The following is a 13,775-nucleotide window of genomic DNA, read 5'->3' on the forward strand; positions in this document are numbered from 1 at the left end:
GGCATAAATGGTGGCTTTGCAAAAGGGTAGCATCTTGCCGTCAGCAAGAGGCAGTACCAGAGCAGGTGCAATACTTGGGTTCAGTGCAGGAAAAGGTGCCTGAACACTGCTCAGCTGAACTCCTTGGCCCTCGGCAAATGACTGGAATCCCTAAGAAATTGAAAAAAGTCTTGATGGGTTGTTGAAAAACTGTAATTACAGAAAGTCCATATCCAATTGACAACAATGTAAGCAAGCACTTAAATGAATTCTGATTATTGTATCGTGTAGAAAATTGGCTGTGATAAAGGCATGTAGGCGAAGTTTGTTGAGAAAAGAATTTCTCCCGTGGAAATTAGCCCTAAGTTATTGCCAGTGGATTCTCTGTCTAGAACTCATTGTATCATAAAAATTGTAATAAAACATTAAGTACTGTCACAGACAGAGTGCATATATAAACCATCCTTAAAAGTGGGCATTTGAAATACTGAAACAAAAATAATACATTTACAAGCTATGTAAATCCATCAGAGCCAAGAAGGTAATAACCCAGTATAGGGCTTTACTTGCTATTATTCTCTACTATTTTCTCTTTTTGTGCTTATGCAGCACATAAAGCATAAGCATAAGTTACATGGATATCTGGTGAATTTTGAACTTGGAAATTCTGAAAATAAGATAGAGAAATATCAAAGTCCCAAAGGAAACTTTGCTGTTGTGAGGAGAGCTCTGTGGGCAGACTAGCAGCAGGAACCTGAGTGTAGCAGAGAAAGGGAGGCTTATTGCTGGGGAAGAGATGAAACTGAAAGGCGAGGAGATCTAGGAAACCTTTTATTACCCTGGTAACTGAAGCACATAAAAGTGCAAATTTACATGTTTGCAGTTTGGAGAAGTGTTGGTATGATGTGCTTTTCTGGTTGCCCATTTTGCCTAATGTCGATTATGTTTCAATAATTAATACACCGACCTCAATTTCAATTCAACTACCTCAAGGTAGGGTGCATTGGTCATTATGGGAACCAAAGGAAGATAAGAAAAGTATTTCATTCCTTCCATTAAAACCTTTATTGTCTTGCAGAGTTTGCTGGAATTGCATGCATAACTTTGGCAGGCCTTCATTCTGGTGGCTTTGTTTGTGCAGCACAGAATAATGGTAGCAACATTTCATTGAGAGGCAACCATGCTAAAAACTAATGAAAGCTTACCATTCTTTATAGATGCTTTGTAGATTCGATTCTGCTTTGGTGGGTAAAACTTTCATTCTGTCATGACCTGATTGTTTATAGTTGTCTGTAATCCTTGTAAGTAAGCTATTTTATTGCTTTTCCTACTACTGTCATGTCAGGATAGAAATGTACCAGTGTGCATGTACCTTGTATATTAGGGTTATGTAAATTTGTTTATAGTAATGGATTAATTTTAAAGAATCTATTCACATGGTGTTCCATGAAGTTATATGCCAAGGACAGGCATGAAGTAATTTATTTGTGGAAGAGTAATGGTCCTTTTTTTTTAAGCTTTACGCCACGGTCTTCTGAAATAATATCTACTCTAAGCATGCAGAGTGCTTGCCTGCAGATATTGTTTTTAGTGTGAGCTGTTAGGGGACAGTGCTCTCTGATGTAAAATAAACACAGGAAGACTTTTTTAAGACTCTATTTCTAATGTCTTTTGTAAGAAGATTAGCATAGAATCATATAATATACCGAGTTGGAAGGGACCCATCAGGATCATAGAGTCCAACTCCTGGCCCTGTTCAGGACACCCCAAAAATCACACAGTGTGCCTGGGAGCGTTGTACAAACGCTTCTTGAACTCAGGCAGAGTGTCTTTGTTTTGCTATCAGTATCCTCCTCCTGCAGAAGACTCCTGATTGTGTGTAAGGGCTTAGACATGCATACAAAGGAATAGTTAATGATGTCTTTTCCATCCATTTGTATGTGATGATATGTAGAACTCTTTATATCTCTTGCAACACACTGGTACTTCTAGTAATGAAGGAATATCTGACCAGAAATGAGGGTTTGCTGCTTACACTGAAAAGAAGGGGATCCCTGGCAGGCAAGATTCATTGTTTGTTTTTGGTTTTGTTTTGTTTTGGTTTTTTTTTACTTAAGCATTTCTGTGACTGAAGAGGTTCAAATAGTGGACTCTTCCTCAGGAAAAGACTCTCTTTAGAATGGTAATGATTTTTCCATGTAAAAAAATTAGTTAAACTAATAGTATAAGCAAACAGACAAACCAAACATTATTACTAGATACATTTGTAGTATTTTGGTTTATTTTTTTTTAATAACTGAGCTAATTCAATTTGTGTTTTCTACAAATATACATCAGCAGTAGAGCATAGGATTCTCAGTTACAACTCAGCAGTATAATGAAAGGAAACAGGAATCTCCAAAATCTATTACGCTTAACTAAAAATAAACAAACATAAATCAGAGCATCTGCAGAATTGTAGGAATTTGATATATTAGCTTGCTCAGCCAAATTGTCACCCTTAAACCTCCTATTCTATAGTATAATGAGAAATCAAACCACCACATTATAAATAAAAACATAAATTTCTTGCCTTTTTGCCTTCCCCCCAGCATGGGAATAAAATGGCAGCACCTGGAACCTTTTTTTATATACGGATATGGACTTTTCAGCTTCTCTGCATCAGCCTGATTCTCTGATCATTTTGATTTCAGTTAGAGAAAATTTTCAGTGGCTTAGATCTTCTGTTGCCTTCATATTGTTTTAGTAATAAAAATGATGGATATTTTGCTAGAAGACTATTTGCTTTTAATATAGAAACACTGGGTGATGGAACTTGTGTTGTTGATTATCTGCTTTTTTTTGCATAAAGCGTTTAATTATTTAAAGTTTTTATTCATTTATTGCATGGGTGATGGTCAGTCTGGATTTCCTTAAACAATTCAGATCCAGCAGAATGCTTGGCATTTGTTGCTAGAAGAAAGCTAAAGGAACCCATAGAGTGATCTCTGTAAACGCAGGTATGTGCTAACTTTCAGTCATTTGGCTTGACAGAAAAAGTGAAGCAGTGATGGAAGCCTCTCTATCTTCACAGTAAATATTACATATTGTGTTGTTCTGGAAATTTGTTCCCAAGATAAAACATTATGTAGTTTTGCATTGCCTCACATCTTAAGTGAATATTAAAGGTTCTTCAAATAAACCTCGATAGAATGTATTCACCATAGTTCAAACCCGAATTTCTCCTGCTTTCCCTGATTGCATCTCAGTGTTCCTTTTCATCTCCCCAGTTGTTTTCAATATATAGTTAAAATTATCACCACAAGGTGGAGTTCTGAACTTTCCAGTATGAACAATCTCTTCATCACATCAACAGGGAGCAAACGTGATTTCTTCTTAACTATCATACTTCAGTTACATCTGAAATTTGCAGGAATGTTTATAAGTGTAAATATTCAGTAGAAGAAAAAATTTGGAACTATTTGTATGGTCTATCTAGAGTCTTAATATGAAGTTAGTGCTGGCTTTAAACCTGGACTTTTAATCTCATCTTGTATGTGCATAGTTGACAGTCTATGAATATTTTTTTTCCATTTTTTCTGTTGACAACCACATTTCTGCAGCACATCAAAGACATTGCTTCAGATGATCTTTTTAGTGCTTAAAGAGAAGGTATTTTCTGTCACAAAGATACTTAAATGTTTTAGAAGGAAAATCTAGTCTTATCACCTATATAAACAGTGGATTTTTATAAGGTGAGGTTTGGTAAAATTAGTTGGCTGCTTAAAGGAATTCTATTATGCATGCTCAGTTGTTGAGAAGAAATTATTTCTTGCTTTGCAGCTCTTACAGGATTTTCAAATACATACAGATTTATCAAATACGTAGTTTTGAAGGAATTTTGTTGTCGTTTATAAAAATAGTGGTTTATAAAATTATCAGTGTTTCTAGTTCATTCTAAATGACTACGTGTAACTCAGAACTCAATTCGAGTAGCTGAAATGTCTTTTAAACGTATATCTCCAGTCTGAATACGATGGTACCCCTATTGTTCTATGAGACAATTAAGGGCTGGAGTTGATGGGAGGGGTTTGGGCAGTACAACTGCTGTGGTGGGTTGTGGTGCTGAAGGGACAGCTCATGGCCGTGCCAGGCAGCAGTGCTGCAACGGGAGCTTGGGGCAAGGGGCACAGAAAGCGTTAAGATATAGTAATTATTTAGAAATGATCAGATAAGAGGTGTTGAAAGTGCTTTTATAATAAATATTATCGATTACAAACAATTATGTGTAGTGTTATTCTTCCTTGTGGAACATGCTGCATCCCCTGGGATCATGGAAACCTTCGGGAGGGCTGTAATAAAGTCCTTCCTTGAAGTGTTTCTGCTTTAATGCTTAGGAGAGGAAACAAAGGTATTGCTTTATTTTATTTATTTATCTTTTCCTTTATTTTTGACATACATTTAGAGCATGATGTGATATTGTCTCTCAGCTTCCCTGCAAATCCTTTGTTTTGGAATGTGATTTTACTCTCCTGTGTTACTCACTAGTGATGAAAAGTTCAAAGTATTAATCTTTGATTGAACAACATAAAATCAGAAGAATTTTAACGATGCAATTAACACTTTACTCTAATTTTCCTTAACCTCTTTACACAGTCATTAGGAATTTAATCTCTGATATTTTGAGCAAACTTTGAAAATCATATCGATATTTGCATTTTTCATGCTATATGCATGTTCCACATGGGATTTAAAATGTTCCTTTAAACCTCCAGTTTTAGCAATAATTACTTCTAGCTGCCTTAGTTTAAACTTTTGGCAGTGTTTTGAAGATTTCTATTTCTTAGGTAGGTGTCATTTTCGTACTAAGTATGTAACATAAATAATAAATAAAGTTTAAGAGAAAGAACACATTGTCCATGTAGCTTCTTGCCAGGACTAATGTGGAGTTGACTGCAATGTAATTTCCGTGGACATGGAAGCCCATGGAAGAAATATCTACGCTGTGGTGACCTGTAGATACATGTGTTATCTAGTATTGCATGCTACATTTAAGCTGAACAACAACAGCTTCTGTCACCCTCTCCTCTTAGAAACAGTTTCCTTAGATTTCTTCAATTTTGGTTAAATTTTGTCTAAATTATTATGATGAGACAAGAGACTGGGCATAAATTGAAATACAATATATTTTTTTTTATTTTCTTTTTTTTCTTTTTTTTTTTATCTGTAAGGGTGATTGAACACTGGAACAGGATGTTCACCAGGGTGTGGTGATCTGCATCCTCACAGAGAAAAGAGTCTGAGTGACCTGCATCACCAGCTGACCCTGAGTAGGGAGATTTCACTAGATGATCTTCAGAAGTTCCTTCTAACTTCAACTGCTCTATGATTCTGTGACTGCAACTCTGTGAAATTAGAGAAAGTTCTCTGTGTTTCCCAGTGAAATGAAGCTACTTGAGGCAGACTCCTGTTTTCACTTTGAGCTTCTATGTGATATCTAGCAGTGATTCCTCACATTTTTCTCACTCAGTGGGCCATTGTTTTCTGTGTGAAACAGAAAGACTATGTACTTTCCCACAGTCAAGCATAGATACAGAACAAACCAAACCAAAAGTAACAGAAAATGACCCCACAACTAGATTTCTGACTCTTTAAGGATTGTCTTGCTGTATCAGAGATTAATAATGTAAGCAATGAAAGTAACACCTTTCATGAGAGAGAATGGATTTGCTTTGCTTGTGCCATTCTCTAAGATCTTACCCCTACATGTTGTTGTCAATCTGTTAGCTCCTGGTAAAATTAGCACAATGCTGATCATGACCAAATGTCAAGTGAAATTTTATCGAGTTTTTTTATTTACTGAGTTGTCATAAATCCCTTTGCTGGTTATGTTGACAGTGGTTGTCCAGTTTAAGTGAAGGCATCCATTTTAACTGATACTCAAAATTCTGAGACTTCTTTCATTGATATGATCATCCTGTAAGGAATGACAAGTGCTATTGTCTAAACCATCACAACTAGCTGGGACTCCTACAGCTTGCCTAGCTCCATATGTTCATATTTAACAGCTTAACTTTCAGTTTCCAGTATGGGATTCCTGTGGCTTTCTTCATTAGTGTTTGGCCAGGCACTCCACAAACTTCACAGCAGAGGGCCCTTGCTAACATCTTGTAAGTGGGCTCTCTGGTACCCACTTTAACTTCAGTAGTCTTTCTTTCCAGATTGTGTGAAAAGCATCCTGCAGGTTCCTGCACATTCTAGGCAAAGCCTGATTTTCTCCTTGGGTGAGGACTTTGCTCCATGTGTGCACTTCTAGACTTGCCATATGATGCAGGTTTTTAATTAATCCTTTATACTGTCATTTCTAAACTGCATATAAATATAGACATTCTAATAACCCATACTCAAGTGAAAATGATTTTTTTTTTAATAAGGAACCATAGTCCTCCTTAATAGCAGCTCTGTAGGCTGCTATTTCAAAAACTCAAAATACATTTGTTGATAATAATATGGCTTTCCTATAATTTCAGATAACTGAATAGTTTCTCCCAGTCAGCTGTATATCTCTGAGAACAAAGTAAGACAAAGAATACAGCAACCTGTTCTAACCAGATAACACGGCCTGATCTCACTTTTACAAAACAGTCCCAGAGGGGATTATATCTCCAAGAGGGTGCTCCAAGTTTAAAGTTTTCCTTTAGTCTTTTGTTAAAAACAGTTCCTCCACTCTTGTTTGACAGCATTTCACTTGGAACTAGAAACCATTTAATCCTATTATTTTTTCCAGTGCACTTCCAGTTTTCTCCATCCAGTCCCTATTTCAACAGTCTCAAAAGAAATGAGACAAACTGATGGCACAGGACACCACTTTTTTGTCTTTCATGTGACACTATTTTTTTATGAAACAGAACGATCCATATGTAACAGATTAAATCAGAGCAGAGTTTTTTTGCATATGAAATGTGAACAGGTAGCTGTTATGGTAGTGAACAGGCAAAAAAGTCTTGCCCTGTACTTGGGAGAACGAGGAAAAATGAAAAGCTATTCCAGCAACCTAAGTGAGCACCTAAGCTCTTTAATAGCAGAATCTCTTTTTCTGTAATCTCTAATTTTGCTAATATAAAGACTATCTTCCTAATTTTTCTATTACTCTGGTAATAAAATTATAATAAAAATTACCCAGAAATACCCACTCATTGCAGTTTTCTGGTCTTGGAGTGAGGGTATGAGGATCTTAAATCATAATATATCTCAATTTGGATTTTTATATAGTCTGTAGGGAACAGCTATCTGGTCTCTAAGAATAGGATGTTCCTCAACGTGCTAAGGGTGCTAAAGGTAGGCACATCAGGAATTTTCAGTCCAAGAAGGGATGCATGATTTTAAAAGCATATAGAAGGAATAGGGGGAAGGCTGAAAGAGAGATACCTGATGGGGAAAGGAGGGAAGGAGGAAGAAAGAAAAAGTAATAGGGATGGGGAGAGAGGGAATAAGAGATTCTACAACAAGGATTCTTGGACAATAAGTGATCTGAATTACTGCAGTATTTTTATAGTGATTAAATATATGCGTTAGGCTGAAATGGATCTGAGGATACAGTCTATTCCCTTATGTGAATTAGGATCACCCCAGTGGGTATTTATTTAACTTAAACATGTGTTGAGATGTGGATTCTCTACAAATGATAAACAGGTCCATCATTTAACTGTCCTGATAGCTGGGCTGTTTTCAATTAGCATCTAATATAAATCCCCTTTTCTGTACTTGTAGCTTGAATTAAAACCGGGTCTAATTTATCTACATCTTTCTTGAAAGATGAAACCCCAAACTGAGAAAAGTGCTGTTGTGAGAATTTAAGGAGACACTGCTTACCTTGTCTTTTGTTTCTGCCAGTGAATTCCACTTCATTACAACAATATGGTATTTTTTGATCATTATTCACTTTGTGATCCACCAAACCTTCACACCTTTTTGCATTATTTGCAGTTGTCCTCTATTTTCTCTTTTTTAATTGTTTAACACTTTAGGAAAAATGTAATACTTGTGTTTCACCTCTGTCAAAATAAAAACAAGTTGCTGTGTTTCTGATTTAGAAGAATCCTGTTATCATTTGATCAGATCTCTGAATTCATTAAAATGAACCTAAATGACTGTCAAAATAAATCTATCTATCTATCTTGACGTCATGTATTTACATGATTATAACATGAAATATAGAAGTCCAATTCTGTTTTCTGATATTCAGGTGTAAATACATTTACTGCAGTTGTCCCTCCAGATCTGACCTCATTAAAACTGAAAATACTGTGTGTATCTTATTATTGCAGAAATAGTTTATCCAAAAAGAACTATTCAGGGAATACAGCTAGCCGTTCTTTTTCTTTCTTTTTTTTTTTTTCCCTTTATTCTCAAAACAAGACTTCTCTGTATAATGTAATACTTTCCATTATCTGAAGGAAAATATTTTGGTATCAAAGTCATGCTCTGGATATGATGCCTCCTGTTCTGAATGTGATGATCAGGGAATTCTCTTTCACTGCTCTCATATATCAGTACCAGTTATGGTCCATATAACTGTCATTGTTTCAGTAACCTGCAAATTTGTTGCTGTAATGAAGCTTCCCGATAAACAAAGTTATTTTTCTTTATTAAGTCAGTGGTTGGATCTACAGCTGAACAGAAAGGCTTATTGTGTAAAGATCTGAGGTTATATGTAACATATTTTGAAATGCTGTATATGGGCAGGAGAATATAGTCATGGTTACAGCAATAGGCAGGAAATCACAGTTTTGAGTCTTGGCTGTGCCACAGACTTTCTGTGTGACTTTGGACAAGCTACTCTTTGTGCATTAGCTAATAATACTATCTCTATCTCCCAGGGGTGTTGTGAGAATACATTCATTAATGTTTGTAAGGCGCTTGGATGCTATAGCGATGGGGCCATATAAGCACTTAGAGAAACAATCCATTTTTGCAACAATGTGCATCTCCCTGACTAAGGACTTTTTTGCTGGAAGTTTTTCATAGATGCTTGTTATGAATAAATCTACTTTATAATGAGACAGTGAGGTTAAACTGCCTTTTGGAGTGCAGTTTCACTTTAGTATTCAGAACAGGTGTAAACAGTCATAAGTTTGAAAGCCGTTCCCAAAGAAAGAGAAATACCATTTCATAGTCAGACATTTGAATAGAAAAGATACCTCTCCTGATTTATCTAGTTCAAAACATGGAGGATTATTTACATCTGTATCTGTCTCACAAATAGTTTATTCTATTTCAAGCACTTCTCATTACATTGTCTAAACTACCTCCTCAGGCAAGTCATTTCATTGCCTAATTGGCTTTAAAGTTAAACAGTTTGCTCAAATGTCTACCCTGCTTTTTGCTTGTGGATATAGGCTGCTCTTTTAGTCTGTCCTTTCTTTCTGGAATAACCTTCACTCATGTGTTTGATTCAGACACTGCACAGTTACAGCAGGTTAAAAAGGTATTGCTTTAGTGCTGATGTGAGGTAAATTGGTAAGCCACTCTAACTTGATTTGATAATCTGCCTGGCTGAGTGCTGGTCAGTGTTAAAATCTGAATATGAGGTTCAGCATATTAGCACCAAGGAACAGAAAAAGAGTATTCAGTATTTTCAAGGCTTTTGTAGAGGACTTGGTGAGAGATTTCCAACCTAGGAGAAAAGGTTCTGCAAAGACTTCATAAGAGATTTTGTTTTAACTTGGTTTTTTTTTTTATTTGTAGAAACCAGTGGTAGCAGACAAACTGTGCAAGTAAGAGATCTGGAATAACATGAGCAGTCAGTGAGGACAATGAAGAGGGCTATGCAGCTTTTGAGGCTCAGAAAACAAGTTATCTGTTGTGCTTTCATGAAAAGCTTTCTAACTTGAGGGCTGAGTTCAACCAAAATATTTATGAAAGCAAGAGATCATTAGAAGACAGAGACCTTATATTTGTCCCAATGATGGGAACAAACACTATGTCCTTTCCTACTGTATTAAATGTAGAGAATTGACATGGTCTTAAAAAATGTCCAACTGTAGGAAATCAGTGAATTGCAATCAAATTACACGATGTAAACATACAGGAGAACAGGCCTTATTTGGATCATGAGGTTGCTTGCTTGCCATGAAATTCATCCACTATTGTTGTTTGAATATGTACTGAATAGAATTGCTTGTAATAACATTCCCATATGAGTGATAGTGTAAATGCTTCTCAAGATGACTATTAGTTTAAGCTATGGTTAAGACTTCCCTCACAATGCAGGAGAAGAAAGCTTTTTAATTATTTCTTGGTTTGTTTTTTTTTTTTTTTTCTTCTCTCTGTGAGCATCAGGGCTTGATTTGGGTTGATACCCTCTTATTATACACATACATAACATATACTACTCTGGACAGAAGAACTAAAAATGAAAGAAGTAAACTATACTATTGCAGTGTTGTAAAAACTTATTACAAAAGGACCCACAAATATCAACTCTCAATCTTGTAGAATGCACAACTGTCAGGCTGCTCCCAACTTTATGGATTGTTGTTTTCTGGATTTAGCTAAAGATACACAGTACAGCCACCTTTTCTTTCAGTTTGTCAGTACAGGCAGGACCCGTTTTAGGGGACTCTTAATCAGAATTCCAAATTTTGTAATATTACTTGGTACAGGATAGAATAAAAGTATTAATGAAGTCAAGGAGAGGAAACTTCCTTTCACAGTCGTTTGTGAACCAGTATTTGGCTCAGTTGCTGTATACCCTAACATGTCTTTTGAATTTTTAGTTTATTTATGTTTATGTTTCTTGAGCGTTATTTTAGTGAAATCCTATGTTACCAAAATTTCCTGTATAAATGCATCTTTATAGTGCAGCAACACTAAAATCTCTACCAAAATGAGAAAAAATGTAACTCAAACGATTACTTTTATCTTCTCAAAAATTAGGAAATTTTTCTATCTTGTGTCAAACTAATCCTCTTTGAGATGCTGTATGCATCACACAAAAATAATTGGGATGATAAAGACAGCTATAGTCTAAAAAATCAGATACCTTTTTACAAAATTTAGTTCTGACAGTCAGCCAATTAAAATAAACATTATCATTGCGAACAGTGGAAAATTCAAATTTCTATTAAAGAATTTCTGTCTTATGTTTTGTCTGTCAAAAAGAATATTACACATCTTCAACAGTATACTTAGCAAAAGAAAATAAAACAAACATACTGAAGCTCTTACAGTTGCATTACTTTGTTTTTGTCACTGCCTTCTCAAGAATGTTTCTGTGTATAAGAATCAGCAGGGTACATAATGTAGAAAGGGTAAAGCCTTTTTCTTTTGGCAAAGTAAATTGCAGCTGTTTCTCACAATAGGAGGTCATTGGTCATATACTGGTTCTATCTATTTTGATAAGACTACATTTTGATAAATATCTTACCTATGGCATGTCTGTAGGATTGATACCAGTTGCACGTGTTTACTTCAGCAAAATATCTTCTCCCTTGCTGATCCCTCAGGTGATACTTAACATACAATTAGATGTTATCTTGCTAATACTATTTGATGTTTCAGTTTACTACATAAAAGTACACACCTGCTTCACATATACCCCCCTTATATTGTTCTGAAGTGATTATGAAAACAAAATATTTTAAAACCTAGTGGTTCCTAATGGAAGAAAATAAAAGTCTGTTACATGTAGGCAAAGGAAAAACAAACCAAAATGTGGTCTTCATTCAAAACAAATCTAAGATCTCCTTTTTAACCATAACAATTATTCCAGTAAGGATACTGCTTTTTGCTGGACCCTCATTTTTAGAAGTAATCGTCATGTGTTTTGGGGATTTGATTTGTTCTGATTTTATAGAATTCCATTGGTTTACTGTGAAAAAAAGAGATTTTCTTTCTATCCCTGTGTCTTCATAAACTTAAACAAAATCCAAAAAGCAAGCTATATCTGGATCCAATATTTTGTGGCATTAGACTTTAACTTCTTATTTAACATGGTTTTACTAGGAAGGCTATAACTAGGTAAGTGCTGTGTACTGTACTAGAACTCCTTTGTAGGAAAGATATGAATACTTAACCTCTTTCAAATAGAAGAGGAGAGGGTGGGGAGAGAGACTGTTTTACCACATTTCATTTACATCAGACGCAAGTGGATGTGTTTGGTTAACTTTTCATCTGAAATGATGCAAAAAAACTCTTCTAAAAATCAGTGAGAGTCAATTTTATGAGTACTGTTCTCAGCATCCTAAAGTAGCTGTTAGATACAGTAGGATGACTGTAAGGGGAAACACCGAAGTCTTCAGTTCTAAATCTTCAGGTGTGCGTGCTGTTAGACCCACCGATGTTATATAGTTTGTTCTGTGTTCGTTTCCTTTTGCATTTTCAGACATGATTTCAATTGAATCATTTATGGTTCTTCCATTCAGATTTTAACAGCTATTTTGGAGCGGATAACCCTCAATGGCTGTATATGAGACATTGCCCGGGGTGCTTCCAAGATGCTTTTGAGCTGGGTAAGGAAATCACTGAGTGTTGACACATTCTCAAAGCACTATGGCATGGATTGAGAGCATATGGTTTATAAACTGTGTTACTGACCTATTATTCAGTACTTTACTGACAGAATAGACTATACCAGTTTCCTCTGAAATGCTAAACAAAACTAAATAAACTTTTTTTTTGTAAAAAAGAAAAGGTAAAAGTATTTTAAAAAAACTAAATACAGTATATAATCTCTATATGGTAATTCATACATAAAAACTTCAAATCATCATTACCCACTTCTGATATGTCTACTTCTAGCATAGTAGCCATTCAGTGTATAATATCATACTAATCTAATGTCACGTTAGCACTATATTAGTACACCAGTGAGGTAAATCATACTCAGATTTTTACTGTGACTTTCAGGTCAAAGCTATATTTCTATTTTAAAACGATGTAAGCATGCAGAAAAATGGTTCCTATTAGAACAGCATAATTTAAAACAAAACCAAAGAGGTTGCTTCCTTCTTAAAATAACCTTTTCAGAAAAAGTTTTTTGAAAAGGTGCTATGTGGCAGCTGCTTCATTAACTGTAGTAAGTTATAGGCGTCCTGAGGTATCTGGTAAATAGAAGTAATAAGCTTCCTACAAAAACAAACAGACAAGCAAATAATGAATAGGTTGTGCATGCAAGAGAAGGTTATATTAATCTGAAACTCCTGCCATTATCACACACAGGTGTACATAGATGGGCCTCCAGTGTGTTAATTCCACAGGGTCCAGTAATAAATCTCAGATTAAGTTTCAGTAATCCATTTTCATCCTATAAAAAAAATTGGCTTATACATTTAGTATTAACTGGCCATATTTAATAATAGCTAGAGATTTGCTGATATTTTTCTTTTTCTTTACTATCAAGAACTAGTAGACTATATTATACATGAATGGCTTGTACAATGATTGTTTTATATTTCAGAATTACCAACAAGTTTGTGTTCTCAGATTAAAGATTGTAAATTTAAAAACCATTAACACCTTTACTTATTTCTGAATACACACCCAGAAGAAACTTAATATATAAAATTCTGTGTCTCTTTTAATGTCAGTCTGATGCAGGTGCAGATCTCCAAAACATGCATTTTCAGGTCAAAAGGAGTGCCATAGTGGTAAACCCATTTTAATTTACACTTAAAATGTAATAGTTGTTAATTTTGTGCATGTAACAATTTTCAACTGTTAACATTTGAGGGTTTGAATAATTTTTTAAAGAATCTGCACTTAACATTTGTCTGAAAAATATTTATTTCCCCTCTCCTAGCTTAATAGCAACCAAA

The 13,775-nt window shown here is 35.1% G+C and overlaps 1 protein-coding gene across 9 annotated transcripts in view; it reads left to right on the forward strand.

The window, feature by feature from the left end:
* TAFA5 (TAFA chemokine like family member 5) overlaps window positions 1-13,775 on the forward strand; it is a 408,594-nt gene that overhangs the window by 96,297 nt on the left and 298,522 nt on the right. For 8 of the 9 annotated variants that reach the window (XR_007629990.1, XR_007629987.1, XR_007629988.1 and 5 more), the window contains exon 2: window positions 12,384-12,470. The exons of the other annotated variant lie outside the window; for it this stretch is intronic. Coding sequence is in view for 1 of the 8 variants with exons in the window: in XM_050324232.1 (XP_050180189.1) it covers window positions 12,384-12,470 (87 nt within the window). In the remaining 7 variants the exon portion in view is untranslated. The remainder of the gene's footprint in view (window positions 1-12,383; window positions 12,471-13,775) is intronic. 9 annotated transcript variants of the gene reach the window in all.

The sequence above is a fragment of the Myiozetetes cayanensis genome, unplaced genomic scaffold, assembly GCF_022539395.1.
Source record: "Myiozetetes cayanensis isolate MyiCay16 unplaced genomic scaffold, myiCay2020 scf3, whole genome shotgun sequence".
NCBI lineage: Eukaryota > Metazoa > Chordata > Aves > Passeriformes > Tyrannidae > Myiozetetes > Myiozetetes cayanensis.